General features: G+C 37.2%; 1 protein-coding gene across 2 annotated transcripts in view; it reads left to right on the plus strand.

The window, feature by feature from the left end:
- Positions 1–15,957, plus strand: part of ABI3BP (ABI family member 3 binding protein) — a 171,726-nt gene that overhangs the window by 78,028 nt on the left and 77,741 nt on the right. For both annotated transcript variants that reach the window (XM_052793998.1, XM_052793999.1), the window contains exons 15-23: positions 747–815; positions 2,103–2,177; positions 2,870–2,938; positions 4,267–4,332; positions 4,715–4,780; positions 6,417–6,491; positions 9,645–9,719; positions 11,578–11,643; positions 12,184–12,258. In XM_052793998.1, the coding sequence (XP_052649958.1) occupies positions 747–815; positions 2,103–2,177; positions 2,870–2,938; positions 4,267–4,332; positions 4,715–4,780; positions 6,417–6,491; positions 9,645–9,719; positions 11,578–11,643; positions 12,184–12,258 (636 nt within the window). The remainder of the gene's footprint in view (positions 1–746; positions 816–2,102; positions 2,178–2,869; positions 2,939–4,266; positions 4,333–4,714; positions 4,781–6,416; positions 6,492–9,644; positions 9,720–11,577; positions 11,644–12,183; positions 12,259–15,957) is intronic.

Genomic DNA, 15,957 nt, shown 5'->3' on the forward strand with positions numbered 1-15,957 from the left:
ATTGAAGATTCAGACACTGGCTAGTTGGTCCTTAGAAAATTTCTATGATGTGTTGCTCTTATTTTATAGATGAGTTTGTAAGAGCTAGTTATTTACTTGGGGCCACTGACAGTTTTGCAAAAGAAGAAAAAAAGAATAGTAAGATGAGAGACAGTTAGTAAGTTTTCACTTCATTAGCATGACAATAGTGTAATGCCTGATGCATATGTTTTTGGAAGAAATTAATTTTGAAGGAAATCCATTACTAAAGGGGAGATTGATTGCAACTGTCAGCCATTCACGTCTGACAAAAGACAGTTTGTATGTTTCATTTGGTACATTTCCTGCTTTGTCATCCTTTTTCCTTCTCCAATTTCAGCACCAGGATATCCTCCTTGATCCTTGGAATTCTAGAGAAAAATTCCATGCAGTCCCAGTTTGCTAACTTTTATTCATAATTTGTTCTTTTTTGAGCCCTCTTGTATTTCTCCTTAACTCTATAGTTCAACTTCTTTTTGTGCAATTCTGCTAACAAGTTGGTCATTAGTTGTATTATGTATCTGTGCGTTAATACGTGGTTTTGGAAATGGTTTTCAAATCATATTTAATTGGTTATTGTACATTTCAGAGTCTACCTTTCTGTGGAACATAAGGTGTTAAATAGTACCTAGAAGTTTCTTCAGCTCATAAAAGAATATGATGCTGTTGCATGATGGTTCTTGTCACTTCAAAACAACACAGCATGATTTTTTTTTTTTATTTTCCAGCTTCGCATGACTTCCTTCATGTTACTTCTGCTCCCCAAACTTTTACAGCTTCAGAAATACCAGACACTGGTAAATTATAGTAATATTATTTCAGAAGCATACCCTTTTGTTTTTTTGGTGCCGAAAAGTTTATTACTGCTTCCATGTTGATGATTTCCGACAGTTATTCCGTACTGCTTGCATTGAGTGTTGCCCTGTGTGTTAGTTTTTCAAATCCTGTAACAGCATTCTCATTCCTGGGATCAGGCACAGCACAGATTTAAAGCAAGACTGCAGCTAGCTCACAGAGCCTGAATAATGCAGTATCGATAAAATGGCTGTATCAGGAAAAGATGTAAATTTTGCAAGGCTTAGGACTGTTACAGTCAAGTAAGATATGATACTTTTTAGTGATAGGATTGTTTTCTTTCTCTCTTTCCTTCTGTTTTTCACTGTCCATATACATTTTGCCATGATTTTTCCTATGTATTGTCTTAAAATAAGAAAGTAAACACATCTCAGGCCAGACCTATCTGAGTAAGCTATACTTTGGGTTACTGCTTTGGAGACAGCTTGTTGTTTTTCCTGTGGCCTTTGATATGTGAGGATGCTTAAGTTTTTTAAGCATTGCTTGAACATGAACAAGTATGTGCATAAGAGGTGAGGGCAATGGGGAAGGAGTAGGAGAAGGTGGAGGGGAAAGGAAGGCAGTTCATTGCCCAAAACTTTACTCTGAGCAATGCGGCTGTAGTTCATTAAGTTCTTTGCCATATAACCTACTGGTTCTTGCCATCCCAATACAGTTTTCAAGAGTTCAGTTTTGCTGCACTGTTCTGTAAGGCATCCTACTCCCAGGCAATGATTTTAAATCAAGTTAGTTCATCCTGTTATATGGAATATCTGGGAACAAATCTGACTGAAAAAAATTGGCCGAAATTGAGAAACTGCATAGAGCTAAGTGACTTAATGAGTGAAGTGGTACCGAGAGACTTTAATCTCCTGAAATCACAATTTTTCCTAAATTTTCTGAAGAATTCTTAACTTAATGGAAAAGATGTGGTATAAGTTGCAGAGCTGTTTCTTCAGGTGCTCTTTAAGCCAAGTGCATGTAAAACTATATATACATTGTTTTTCAAACTCTTTGTGAGCATTTGCACACGTGGGAAAACTAGAATAACATCTTCAGCTAAGTAGTTAGGGTATTTAAAATACTTAGAAAAAAGAAGGTCAATTTTGTAAATAAATAAGTAAATACGTAATAAAAAATAATACTCTGCAGAGCAATGGAAGGTAAAACTTCACTCCCCCAAATCTTCCTTCCTAATTTATTTACATGAAGTTATTTCTCAGGTGTATTTACTTCTTTTTTTCCTGCAGCTAGAGATACTACGGAGTTGGAAATATCCATGCCCATAATTACTACAGAACCTCAGTTGTTAGAAACGGCACTGGGTAAAATTGATAAGATGGCTTTACTTAGTTGTATGGATTTTCTTTTCATTTTTATCCTTGCTGCTATTTTTGGAAGCTTTGTGTTGCTTTAGTTGTCACCATCCCAGTAATTCTTACCACTTACTGCTGCCATTAACGAGATTCTCATCTGCACTCATCATTCATCTTTGTAGATGGAGGATTGGGGCATAGAGGTGGCTTCCCTTTAGTTGGTTGGGTTTGGTTTTCTCATTATTGAGGTTCCCAGCTGTGGACTTGCCTTTCTCAGTTTGGGGATTTTTTTCCTGTACTGAGAGAACTTAACTGTGAGAGGGAATTAAGTGCTTAAGATATATTTCTGTGTAATGTTTCTGTGAAAAGGTTGTTTTGACTAGCTTTATATTGGCTGGCCCACTGACTGTTTTCTGGATCAAAAGGTGTTTTCTTACTACCTGCAATTCTTAATGTGCTAAGATTCCTAAGTAGTTACAAGAATTCTCATTAGTATGAATAATTAGGTTACATGGTTTCCACATTGACTTCCACACCAGTCTAACAGTTCATGAGACAGAGTAATGCCTAGCTGATTTGCAAGCAAATTTCCCTGTGCTTCCATTTTAACAATGCAACATTTGTCTGCTGAGTCCTGTGCTACCCATAGTAGCTCTGAGACAATTAAGCCTTTTAACACAAGATTATCTTTTTGGATTTAGGTGAAAGGAAGCCTCTTTCTTCAAGATCCACAACATCTGGCATGCCAGAAATGCCAACAATCTCAGCTGGTAATGATATCTCTTCATTGTAGTTCTCCTGACATCTAGGCACTCTCAAAAGATACAGCAATGCTTTGCTACATGGAATGTTTATTCTGACTTGCTCTGTATAAAAGTGTAACTGGAGAGAGAGAGACCAGTTGTATCTGCTGCAGCGTTTGAGAAATTTGAGATGAAATGTTGGAATGATATGATTACTTTTTCTTATGTTTGTAATGATTAGCTAGATTGTCCTGTGGGGCTGTCGTTCACTTTTTTTGTGAAGGATTATATATATGTGGAGGGCTGTTACTTGGAATGGTTAAATAAGTGCTAACATGACAAATTTGGTCCTTTTGTGCATTGGATGCAAAAGCTTCTCCATAGATGGAAAAAGCTTTAGCTGCTGTTCTTAAGAATATCCCATGAGTTTTTTAACCATGGGAAAATGCTAGTTAATGAGTCGTTGAATGTTGCTAGAAAAGGTTCACATCGAAGGGACCTGAACAGAAGGGTTTCAATTTCCAAGGGTTGGGAATATCAAAAAATCTCAGAGAAATCACTAGGCACCATATCCTTATTATCACCAACTTCTTCATCTTTGTGCATGTTTGAAAACTGTCACCAGCAGTCTTCCCTCCCTTACATCTGGAGTCAAGCCCACGGTGTAGCAAAGATGCACAGTGCAAATGAGTACACGTAGACTAGATTTTACACTGGTTCATGTATTAGGTTGTTCATCTTCTCTGTGCAAAATTAGGGTAAGAAAGTATGAGGAAGTCATTTTAGTGAAGTTACATATTCTTCAGTGTACAATTGGATGATGGACTGTACAAGTGTAAGTGGTTGAAAGATGAGGTAGAATTCTGCAGAAAAGTTGCCCTTGGTCACTTTTTTGCAGGCATTTCTCTACAGAGTCATTGGAATTTATTAGTGCCAGGGCCTGAGATTTCTGACCCAGAGAATGAAGGATTTGGTTGATTCTAGGTAAAAGTGAGATCAGATCTTGAATTCTGAATCCAAAGGTGGGTGTCTTTGCTCCCATGCTAGGTCTGCAACAACTGTTTCTTGGGCATCTTTCTAGGAAATGTAAGGAGTGCTTTGGTGAAGTAGTCGTATAGCCATTTTTCTGTTGATGGAGAGCCATTTAGCTACTGAGTTTCTAAGAGTATTCTGTTAGTTTCAACCACGGCAAGGTGATTAACTGCTGATTTGGTCACTGAGTCACAAGATATTGCCAGGAGAAGGCATGTGTTGCCCTAAATACGGACATTTGGGGTGCTGTGAACCGGTGCTGCTTGTACTGCCATGGCAAGACTGTGTGGATATCTCAAGATCATTTCCATGTCTGACCGTAGCAGCCCAGAGACCGGACCTGGAGTCCACCTTGTCTGCTTCACCGGAGACCACAAGGACTGTGATGGGTAAATAGCCAGTGATTCCCTTCCTACTTTGATTACTTTGGCAATGCTTTTCTCTGCAGCGATGAGCCTGTTCAAGTGTTTTGGTGTCCTGAAAAGTGGGTCCGTGATGCGGTTGGTCCCTTATGGCTCCTTATTAGAAATTGCTCCATTTGTAAGCTTTCTGCTGCCTTTTTTGGGGTTCCACTTCTAGGTTTCCTCTGTTACCTTGGGCTACCTATGCCAGTTGAAAGATAGCATCATGCTACTACGGGGAGTGATGCTGTGACGTGGAAGCCTGCCCCGAGCAGGGCCATGTGTCCTTGTCCATAGCTCTGTCTTGATACCACCCATGAGACAACAGCCTGCCTGAGGACCTGAAGGTGGTTTTTGTGTTTGATCTTAGCTACTCGAAGACCAAGGCTGAAATCCACCACTTCTTCCTCCCTGGCAACCGAGCAAACCGTGATGGGTAACTAGCAAAACATCTTCTTTTTTCATTTTCTCCTCGCTGTCTCCCTCCCCATCATACCTCCCACCACAAACCACCTGGCATCCTTGTCATCTTCCATGGAGAGTGTGAAGACTTGTTGGTGCAGCTTGGCTTGCTGAAGCACTCACCGTGCTTGTTCTGCGATTCTGTTGTTTGATCCCGCGCTTTTTCCATTGCTGACGAGCATTTTCTGCAGGGACTGAGTGACAGCTTGCGTAGAGAACGTATTATTGCACCTTGCCTTCAGCTGCCATTCCCCTGCTTCTCTGTCTTTTGGTAGCGGGTCTTTCTTTCTCTGGCACACTCAAATGCGGCAGCGTTCTTAAGAGGCAGATTCCGTCTGGGCTGGCACAAGAGGACAGCACTGCAGTTCAGCTGCCCACCAGGGTTTCCTGGTCCAAGGTTGCAGCTATTGGTTGCTTCACAGCTGACTTTCAAGGTGGCCGGTTGTCATCTGCCCACACCTTTACGTTGCCATTACCTGGGATTGGGAACGCTGTGCTCTACTACTGCTTTTGAGGTCATGTTAGGGTTTTAAGAACGACGCCTCTTTTCGGCTTCTGGTGAATCACGGCATGTTTCTCCAAGTTTCAAAACACCGGTAGCCTTTAGCGCCTGGCCGTGCTGCTGACCTAATTTGGTAACGACATTTCTTGCAGATCTGGTAACAATGCGAGGTGGGAATTGTCCCAAGAGGTGGTGTTGTGCTTTTAGCCAAACTGTTATTTCTCTTGAGCCTATGTTGGGGTGAAGCATACGTGTAAAGATGAAACAGCCCTACGTGAAAAGCCCTGTTTACTCAAACCATTGGATATGGCCCTGGGCTGGAGATGCTCATGGTGATAGCTTCTTTCACATTGACAGGTGTACAAGACTATTCCTGGGGCCTGGCAGTATATTTTGGCCCATGAGGTAACAAATGCGTTACGTGAGCAGCCTGCAAACCTGAAGTCAAGTGCATATTAAACGTGTAATGAACCATATTAAGTGTCTTGCAATGTTATTGTGGCACTTTTGCCTGTAGTAGTCCTGCTTTCATATCAGCTGAGATATGTCACATACTTCAGGGTCTTTTCCAGAGAAGTTACAGTTCTTGCATTACTTAAAGGACTTTTCTTGTTTTCACAGTGGAGAAATCGGATGCTTGTAATTATAACAAAACATATAAATTTGGCTGGGCTAAGGATATTTCTTTCTCTTTCCCTGTCTGGTGATGTTGTCTGGATCGCTTTTTATGTTCTTTCAGTTTTGCCATTTTTAATTGGATTTGTTTCAGTATCATCATCTCATAATTTTGCTTTCTCTTTACCTTCCTTTGCCCAGTGTTCTTGAGCTTTTTCAGTCTTACATTCCTACTAACCTCATGGGAATTTTTTTTCCATTCTATTTGTGACATTCCATTTCATTTTTTGCATCATATTTATGTGTTTTTACACATCTTTGCATATTAACCTCTTTCTTTTTTAAATTTCACTTGCTTTTCAGAATATATTTTTATGTTTCTCCAGTTCCTTATTATTTGGACACTAAACCATCGAGTCCATGGTTGCAGATGATGCCGTGGTGTGATGGTTCATGTATCTTTTAAGTAATAAACCACAATGTTTTTTTCCAGCCTCACATGACTTTCTTAATGTTACTTCCACTCCCCAAACATCTACATCTGCAAAAATGTCAGAGCAAGAGACTGGTAAATGGCATTTGTTTTATTTCAAATCCTCGATCTTTCTTGATATTGAAGTAGTACTATTCCAGTGTTTGTTATTTGTCCTGTTTTTTTAATGTTGCTTTCAGTGATCTTTCATTTGTTCGTTAAGGCTTCATGTTATTTGTAATAATTGCCAGTGTCCACCAGTTCTAGCCTCAAGTAAGTCATCCTGATACGGCTGGGCTATTTCAGGGTGGTATCATATTACTGAAGGGTTGTGGAGGGGAGAGTGGGGCACAGTTTAGCAGGTGAGAGGAAATGGTCAAGCTTTGATGAATTTTGGGTTGTCAGTATAACGATTATCCTTTGGGGATGGAATGTTTTGTCCTTTAGCTAGTAGGCACTTTTAAAGAGATTTGTTGGTTGAACATTTGTTTCCCGTTATAAGTTTTTAAAGTAGTCTCTTAATATTCAAAAGACTGCTGCAGTATAGCATTCTTTTATTAAAAATTATTTTTACAGTTATTTCTGCTAATAATTTATTGTTTCTGCCTGTGTATTTATGAATAACATAGTTTTTTAGGTAGAATATGTGCATTTGTATTTGAGCATGAGATTTTTTTACCAGAATGTGGTCATAAAAAAAAAAGGTAGAGCGTTGCTGTGAGGTTCTCATCTGTGTTTCTGTTCATGCTAGGCTGATTTAAGCAAGTGATATTTTATTACATCATTATATCAAACATCCTTCTCTTTCTGGGGCCAATGTTAAAATCAGTTGTCTTGATTCTGCAGTATACTATGCTGAGACAACAAAACAAGCATATATAAAGCTGGCTTCCAAGTGAAAAATTAGTTGAAGCTACTTCTTCATATCCTCTTCATATGTTTACAAGTGGTGCTCAGTATTGTAAGGGCAATGAGCATTAGTCTTTTGGAATGCACTTATGTAAGTGCTATACAATGATTCATGTCTTACAACCTGATTGAAATATCTTTATTTATAGAGTGGCACACATTACATGGAAACATAGGACTGTGGATGTTCCACATCTACTGAATGTACAAACACTATATGAAGAGTCTCAGGAAGGATTTGGTCCTTAATTTTAAGTGCACAGGTTCAAAAGTGCTGGGTGGTATGAACTGTAAAATACTTCAAGAATAGTAAGGCTGTGTTTCTCTGGTCAGGATGTTTAAAGAAGAATATAAATCTCAAAGAATGTAAAATTAATTCAGGCCTGCATTTTCCACTCATTTGCACTTTTGTACTCTTATTTTGTTGGTGTAGCATTAGTAGGTAGCTGAACAGGTGGCTGAACTGCTCTGAAATCAGTTTGGTTGGTTATCCGCTGTGTGCAGGAATGAGTAGCTGCCCAAGGTACAAAGCAGTGGTTTATCAGACCTTGAAGTCTTCAGTGTAAAACAGCTGTATTTTTTTTTTTTTTGGTCCTTTCAAGTTACACATTCCAGCTCAGTGCTGATGATTTTTCATTTTAATAATTCTGTAACTTATTAAATGGAGAGCTGCTTGTATTTGTTGCTGTATTGGTTAAGTGCAACTTAGTAAATATAGCTACAGAAAAAGTTAATTTGTTAGCAATGTATTTGTGAGAGGCAGTGCATTCTAAAAGCCTAACACACAAAAATGACATGCTTCTCTATTACAGTAGCTATTCAATCACCTTTCAAACCTGTTATATCTCACAACAGTGAAGTGGAATTGGGTAAATGATCATTAAAATTTTTTGTCATCTGGAGATTAGCTTATTACAACATACATACACTATTCATGTTTTCCCTAGTGTTATTTGTTAAACTTTGGTCAGTATTCCTTCAGTTTCTCATTACAGATCAATTTAGAAAAGTCTTAGCTTTTATCTATTACAGAATTCACACTGAACACAAACATGATGCAGCTGTGTTAATGCTCCATGGGTGGTACTGACAGTTATTCTGCCTCTGCGTGAATGCAGTGGTTTTGTTTCCTTTTAAAGTTGAGTATTCTATTTTATCCAAGGTCATTTCAGTCAAATCAAACTATCATCATTAGATGGAAAGCTCTTAGCAGCTAGTCAATTGTGACTTTACTGCTCTCTGCAGTATGTTCTCTCAGGACTACCACAGCATTCTCTCTTGATGTAAAGACTCAGGCTCCTTAGATTTCTTATTACTTGTCCTTTGACTTTAATCAGTCATGAGTGTTCTTTACATCAAGAGCACCTTACTCTTCAGTTTTTCACATACCACTGCCCACAGAAATAGACCATGTTTGTTCATGTTGGCTGCGTAAGTTTTCTAATGGAAATGGTGGTCTTAGTGATCTGATAGAGTCTGATTTTTTTTGCATTTGCGTTTTCATTAAAATACTGTCATAAAAACATAAAGGTGTTTTTAAGCCATTTTCCACTGAAGGGTGGTCTTTCTCAATAATCCTGTTTATATCAAAGTAACTTTGTCGCAGTTGCGGGGAAAATCTGATCCCTGGGCAAAATATTGATTTGTTGACTGTGTTCAAGAAAGTGTTTTGATACCACCTGTGTGAAGACTGGCTGCCTGAGGATCTCAAAACTTTTTCTGTTTTGTTAGCTGTTTTGTTGGCTTCCCAGACACCAGCTTTGATCAACATCTCTTTCTTACCTGATAACCAGATGTATAGCAATAGCTAAATAGCACTTACTTGCATTATAGTTTCCACTTTCTCATCACTGCCCTGGACTGTAGTTAAGACCAGAAGTCATTATTTTTAAACAAAATGTGTCTCTCGGGTTTCTTTCTTGTGCAATATTTTCATGTCAACTATTTCTTTTTATTGGCAAGTAGAAAGCATTCTGCTCTGACTGAATAACTGAGGAACATACTCATATGTTACTGTAAGCAGTTTTATGTAGGTTTAGTTCTTATTCGAAATTTTCTTTACCTAAGCTCTTTGAAAGGGTACAAATTCTGTGTCTTGGAAATGTAATAGATATGAGAATACCACTCTGATCAAACTCCTGTTATATCCATACCATAGGAGACATCAGCTTGGTTGTTCTTCTGTCAGTCATCCTATAGCTGACTTTCAGGCCATTTACTGTCTTGATTTCTATTTGTATCATTGTTTCCTTTTACAGAACAGCTTCTGCCAGCTAAGTACTGTGGTATTTTAGCGGCTTTGATGCCACTGCAACTTCTAAACTCAGATTCTCTTTTCAGCTACTGATGAAACACTGCCTAGTTCTTCAAGATCCACAACATTTGCTATTCCAGAAATGCCATCAACAAAATCTGGTAATGACATTTCTTGAAAATGTAATTTTATTAGTGTTAGGAATTCTCACAAGAAATGTCCTTATACTTTTGGTTGTATTGTTAATTTACATTTCTTTACCTTGGGGTTAATGTTATTACAGGAAGAAGGTGGTATGTTGCTGCATTTGGGATAACAACATTGGAATAGTAGGCTTTTAGGATTATCATGACACAGAATAGTGGAGTATTACAGTTACCTTATTTTTTTGATAATTTCATATTATACATAGATTATAATTTTTGTGGAAGTTTTAAGGACAGAGATGACTGGGATTATCATTATTTATTTGTACTTTAGTTGAATATGAATTTACTTATACTATAATCGCTGATTTACATCGATATTGAGCCCTGCCCTGATTCAGCTGTCCTGATTTTGCAAAAGTGCTATATCAACAGATTCCCTGAAATAAGTATAACTACCAGCAGCCACCAGCGGACAGTTATTTTAAATAAATAAATAAATAAATATCAGTATTTTTGTCACTCATAATACTCTATTTGTGCAGTATAATTTCCATAAAATCTTTTGCTTCAAAATTATGGTTACACAAATTTTTATTGTGATAAAGGGTGGTTTGACAGGTTCAAGCTGAACATGATACTTGTTTGGTTTGGGTTTTTTACAGTAACTCTTCAAATACCTTTGCAAACTGTTACATTTGACTCAAGTAAAGTGGAACTGGGTTAATTGTTATGACGTTTTCTTAATGTCTAATATGATAATTTCTCATACAAGCACCAATATATTTTCTTTTACTGGCTTCTGGTTGTGAAAGCTTACTCTTCAGCCTCTTTTATTTCAGGTTTTAGGCTAAATTCTAAAGCCTCTCAACAGTTCATGTTACAGAACGCATATATAGTGTGGTTAGGCTAATATTAATGATTCCGACAATTTTCCTGTCTGTCTGTGAATGCAATGGTTCCTTTTTTTCTAAAGCTGAAAATTTTATACAACTTCGTGCTGTTTTAAGTTGTTTGCCCTGTTAGTGTTCATTTGACGGATTTTTTTTCAGCATCTAGCATACTGGATGCCCCTTCCAACCTCAATTATGCTGTGTTTCACTGATTCTGTGATACTGCTTTAGGTTGATACCACATGCTTTTGTTATGCAGTGAACCATTCCCACATGACTTAAAAATGCAGGCTAGCTGGATTTAATGTGTATCCCACCTTGCATCAGGTGTGTTTATAAACTAAATGATAAAGTTTCTAACTTTGATGTTTAGTAGTGAGCTTTTGTGTGCAGGCAAAACAATGCTTCTTGTAACTTGAGCTATTAATTTAGTCTGTGCCTTTGCCTAAAGAGGTCATCTACAGGCTTTTTTCCATGCTGGATGTATACGTTTTCCAACTTGTGTGCTTAAAGTGATGTTTTTAGGTTGAATTAAGCCCTGATTCATAACTTTATGCTTAATGTCTAATGTGAAGGCATGCTGTATCAAAATAACATTAGGCATTTGCAGCTCCTTCTTTAAAAGACTTATCTGGAACATGCAAACTGAAGTGTAGGGGAGAAGGGGTTTGCTGTGAGCTGTTGCTATTCGATAGAATTTTAAAATCAGATGTAGACAGCTGGCCTTGTAGTAAATGCCTCAAAATTAGATGTTATGTATCAAAAAAAAAAAAAACCAAACCCAAATGCAAATCCAACAAAAAACAAACCCACAAGACAAAGAACGGAGTAGTCTACCGAAAACATTAATTAGAAGTGTGTATACAAGAAATCTAAAATAAATTTCGACCTTCAGACCTCCTAATAAAGGGCCAAAGATCTCCTTATCTAAAGACTGATCTCACTCATTGTTTCAAGATTGTTTTCATATTTAATCTTAGCTACCCAGGGACCAGGCCTGAAACTCACATGTCATCCCTCCATGGAAACCAGAGGGAGCGTGACGGGTAAATAGCGTACAATTTCATTAGCTTTTCCCTCCCTTGCCTTCACTTCCATTGGCTGTGGACAGTGCTAAGATTCATTCAAACACATTGCTTTGAAAACTACTTGATGCTAGGGTTTTTGTGGTTTGGTTTTTTTTTTTTTTTCCTTTTTTCCCCCCATCTCAACTTGGCCATTTCTGTATAATCAAAGCTGAAAAATAATTAACCACGCTGACTAAATAACAGTCTACAAAAAGACCTCTGCTAGCATATGTTGCCTTTAATTTTCTTCTGGTAGTTGCAATTTTCTTTCAAAGAATAGTTTGTTAAAAAAAAGGCCAGTGAGAAGAATTCTACCTAGCATGAGATACCAGAATTAACCCTGATTTATTTCACACTAGCTTCAGTGTTTATGTAACACCTCATTTCACAGCTGATCTTTAAAGCTGCTGCCATCTTGCTTGATCTCACATCAGTGTCATCTTGAACTGCCCAACAGCTGCTGTCCAAATACTGTGGCTCTGAAGCCACTTCTCATTTTAACTCCAGATTTTCTTTCAGCTTTTGATGAAAAGCAGCACATTTCTTCAAGATCTGAAACATCTGGCATCCAAGAAATGCCATCAGCTGTACCTGGTAATACTTGAAAATGTGATTTTTTTAAATAGAAATTCTCACAGAGATTTCATCATACTTCTGGTATATTGTTAGTTAAGTTTAACATGAGTTAAGTCTTAAATACCAGACTAACTTAGGAAATTTTGTATGATGCTCTAAAACAGTAAATACTCTCTAATTTTGGTCTACATTCCTAATATATTTACAAGTTTGTATTGCTGTGCTTGATGATAATAGGCTTTGGCATGTCTTATTACACATAGTAGCATTCTCTTTTTAAGTTGCAATACTGCAGATGGGTAAGAGTGAGCGCTTATATAAGTTTTGTTTAAATCTCTGAATGAAAGTATTCTAATGGTTGAAAGTGTTGAGTAAGTCCCATAGAAATAACAGGATCAATAACAGTGAATATGTAGGCTTCAAAATAGTGGAGAATGGACGCTTAAGTCCTTTCATTTTAATATATTTAAAGCCGTTATCTAAGTTAGACATTTGCTGCCAGTAAGTGAGACAGCATAGGTCCAAGGCTTATAGAAATAAAAGCATGCTTGTAACATATATTGCTGTAATGCTTGAGTACAACTTCTTAAACTAAACTGCACAACATTGTAATTAACAAATTGATCTTGACCTGGTGCTTTTATGGTAGATGTGATGCTTTCAAACACCCTTGAAACCCATTATACCAGTCTCCAGTAAAATTAAACTGGTTGGATGATGGTATTTTCTTGATATTTAAATTACTTACACTTATTAATACATATTAATCTAAAGTATATAGTTTTCCTGTTCTTCCTTGCTAACATGTATTGATTAGGACTGTTATACTTCCTGTGTTCAGAATATAAGCTAAAACTTACCAATGCCTTACAAAATGGTACTGAACAACTGCAGTTTTATCAGTGCTCAAGGTTCTGCTTGTTTTACTGTCCCTGCATGAAGAAGTATTTCATTTACTTTCAGTAATTACAATTCCATCCAAAGCCTATTTCAAGTTGCTGCCAGAACTCCCTTGCAGTAAAAAGTGGACTAAATGGGTATTTGACAGGAAACTTTCAGTAGTTGTCCAGCTGCCTGTAATTGCAGGTTGGTGGGAAAGCCTTCAAATTGCAACTAAACATTCTTAAAATCAAGAAACGGAGATGACTTAAGTTTTATACATTTATTCTTCAGAGGTATTAATCAGTATTTATCATTAATGCATCTTCCGTAGTGAGCAATAACTTATGATCAAGTGCCTTAATAGAAAATTTCCTTAGTGGTTTTCTGTATATTGATATAATAGCACACCCAAGTTCAATTCTTTATTCTGCATGCTTTGCCTATAAAGTAAGTTATACTGGACTCTTTTCAAACCAGAGGGATCAATTTCTCAACACTTACAATGTTTTGGAGAATGGAGAAAATCATGTCTGATCTAGTCTGGAATTCAACATAAACATAGCCATACAAAGATAAGTCCCAGATTTGAAAGGGAGTTAAAAATGTGATTAAATATGATAGTAATGTTTAATTAACATACTCTAGGCATAGGCTTGGTATGAGATGGGAACCATTAGCATGTACAGTTGTTTGTATTTGAAGGGCTTCCTTGAAATAATCTAAGGAATTCTGGTTTTTAGTTTTGCATGTGTGTGTTAGGGAGGGGAGGAAGGAGGAAAGATGAGAGTGAACAGAAGGATCTTTCAACTAAAGGAAGGTGAGGAAGTCCAGCCACACAATGAGGACTGCAGTGAAATACTTGCTTACATGTTACTTCCCCTGGAGTGGGTCTCTTAGTGATCTTAATAATCTCTTTTAAAAACCTATTGCTTAGTTGGTCACTTGTTTATTAGCTGTTTTTAGCAAATGTTTACTTGCCAAGGTTCTTCAAGCCTGTTTGAATTCTTCCTCATTTCTTGAAGACTGATTAATGACTTCACATTTATTGTGCTCTACAGAGCTACACAACCCAAAAAACTAATGTGGTTATTCAGGTAATGAACAATACTTTCAACCTGGACTTACTTATTTCCTTTAAAACCACAGTGTTATCAGTTGCAGTTGCAGACTGCCTATTTCAAGATGACTTTCATATCTGATTTAGCTACATAGGGACTGGTCCTCAAGCCTACCTCTCATTCTTTCTGGAAACTAGACAAACAGTGATGGGTAAGCAATGTGGGATTCCATTTTAGTTTTCATCACATTGCCACTTGCTTTCTTTTTTTTCTGCTGTGAACACGTTTGCTTCCGAGTCTGAATGGCAAGCCTGTTAAAGAACTGTTTTGTGTTAATCACTTCTTTATCAGCAGCTACAAAGCATTTTTGCTACAAAGTGCTAAAGAACTGGTCTTTTATACTAACTTGTAACAATTTCATTTTTCTGTTGGTGTAATTTAAACTCCAGAAAGTGTAAAAGAGGGTGATTCTTAGGAGTTCTGTCTAGCATCAGATATTGGAGCTTGTTGCCACCATATTGGGCTGCCTATCTTTCTCTTTATTCACATAGTACTGAGAGGACTTTTAAGCATTCAGTATCGTGCTTGTGTTTGCAGTTACATCATCTTGAACAACACAGCTCGTGCTGGGTAGCGTGTTGTGCTATCTCAGCAACAGTGAGATTCCTCTGCATTTTAAATCCAGATTTGCTTTTCAGCTCTTAATGAAACACAGATAGTTTCACATTTCATGTCTAAAGCATCTGGAGTCCCAGAAATACTATCAATCCAATCTGGTAAGGACATTTCTTGCAAACTGAGTGTTCTTGACAGTGAGGAATTAGAAGACTTCCAAGTATGCTTTTGGTGAAACATTGGTTTAATTTTCTTTACTTTGGGGATGACAACAACTTCAAGATAAAAATTCTTTGTGGGGTAGTACTTTCATTTGACATGTATTATGATGTTTACAATGCTGGATTATGATTTTTTTTTTCTTAGTTCACTTTTGCAATACTAATTGGTACTATTACCCATAATTGCCATTGACCAATTATATATTACTTAATGTAATAGAATTTTACAGTATAATGTCCTGGGCACTTCTGTGCCTGTGAAATACTGCGAGGCTGGTAATCAAACTTTAACCTCTCCATTATATGCAGAGTATCCTGATACAGATAACTACTGTATTACTTGATGTTATACTGCTTTTTATTTTATATTTACTTTGCTATTACTGTAGTGAAGTTTTGTGTTATTGGTATTTAAGACATCTTCCTGGTCAGTTACAGTGTTGGGGGAGGGTGTGATGTGTCTAGGAAACTTGCTTTGTAGATTTATTTTCTGTTGATTGTTCATGTCCACTTGTGTTCTTCAGGTTGTAAGTACTGCAGTTGTGTAGAATATTCAAGTATATTTCACATGAAGGAAGACTCTTAAGCTATGCTGTAGTGAGAAAATTCTTATTAGGGAGATGAAAGATAGCACAGTGGGCATTGCAAACGCAAGTTCTTTTTTTTTTTTTTTAAATGCCAAGACGTGGTAGTCCAGATATGTCTAGGAAAAAAAAGAAATATGTGTTTATTTGGGGACATAAAAGGTTTGTCAGCCTTCTGCATGTATCCTAAAGAATCAAGCCAGTTTCTTGAATTTTTTTTTTTTTTTTCCTCTATAGGACAAATTTAATGCTGAACACAGGAACTCTCCTTTTCTTCTTTTGGTATACTCTGAACTTTGTCTTGTACTGCAGATCTCTATAGATAGTTGCAAGTGTTCTATAGTATTCCCCTGTACG

This window comes from Harpia harpyja, chromosome 8, assembly GCF_026419915.1.
Source record: "Harpia harpyja isolate bHarHar1 chromosome 8, bHarHar1 primary haplotype, whole genome shotgun sequence".
Classification (NCBI taxonomy): domain Eukaryota; kingdom Metazoa; phylum Chordata; class Aves; order Accipitriformes; family Accipitridae; genus Harpia; species Harpia harpyja.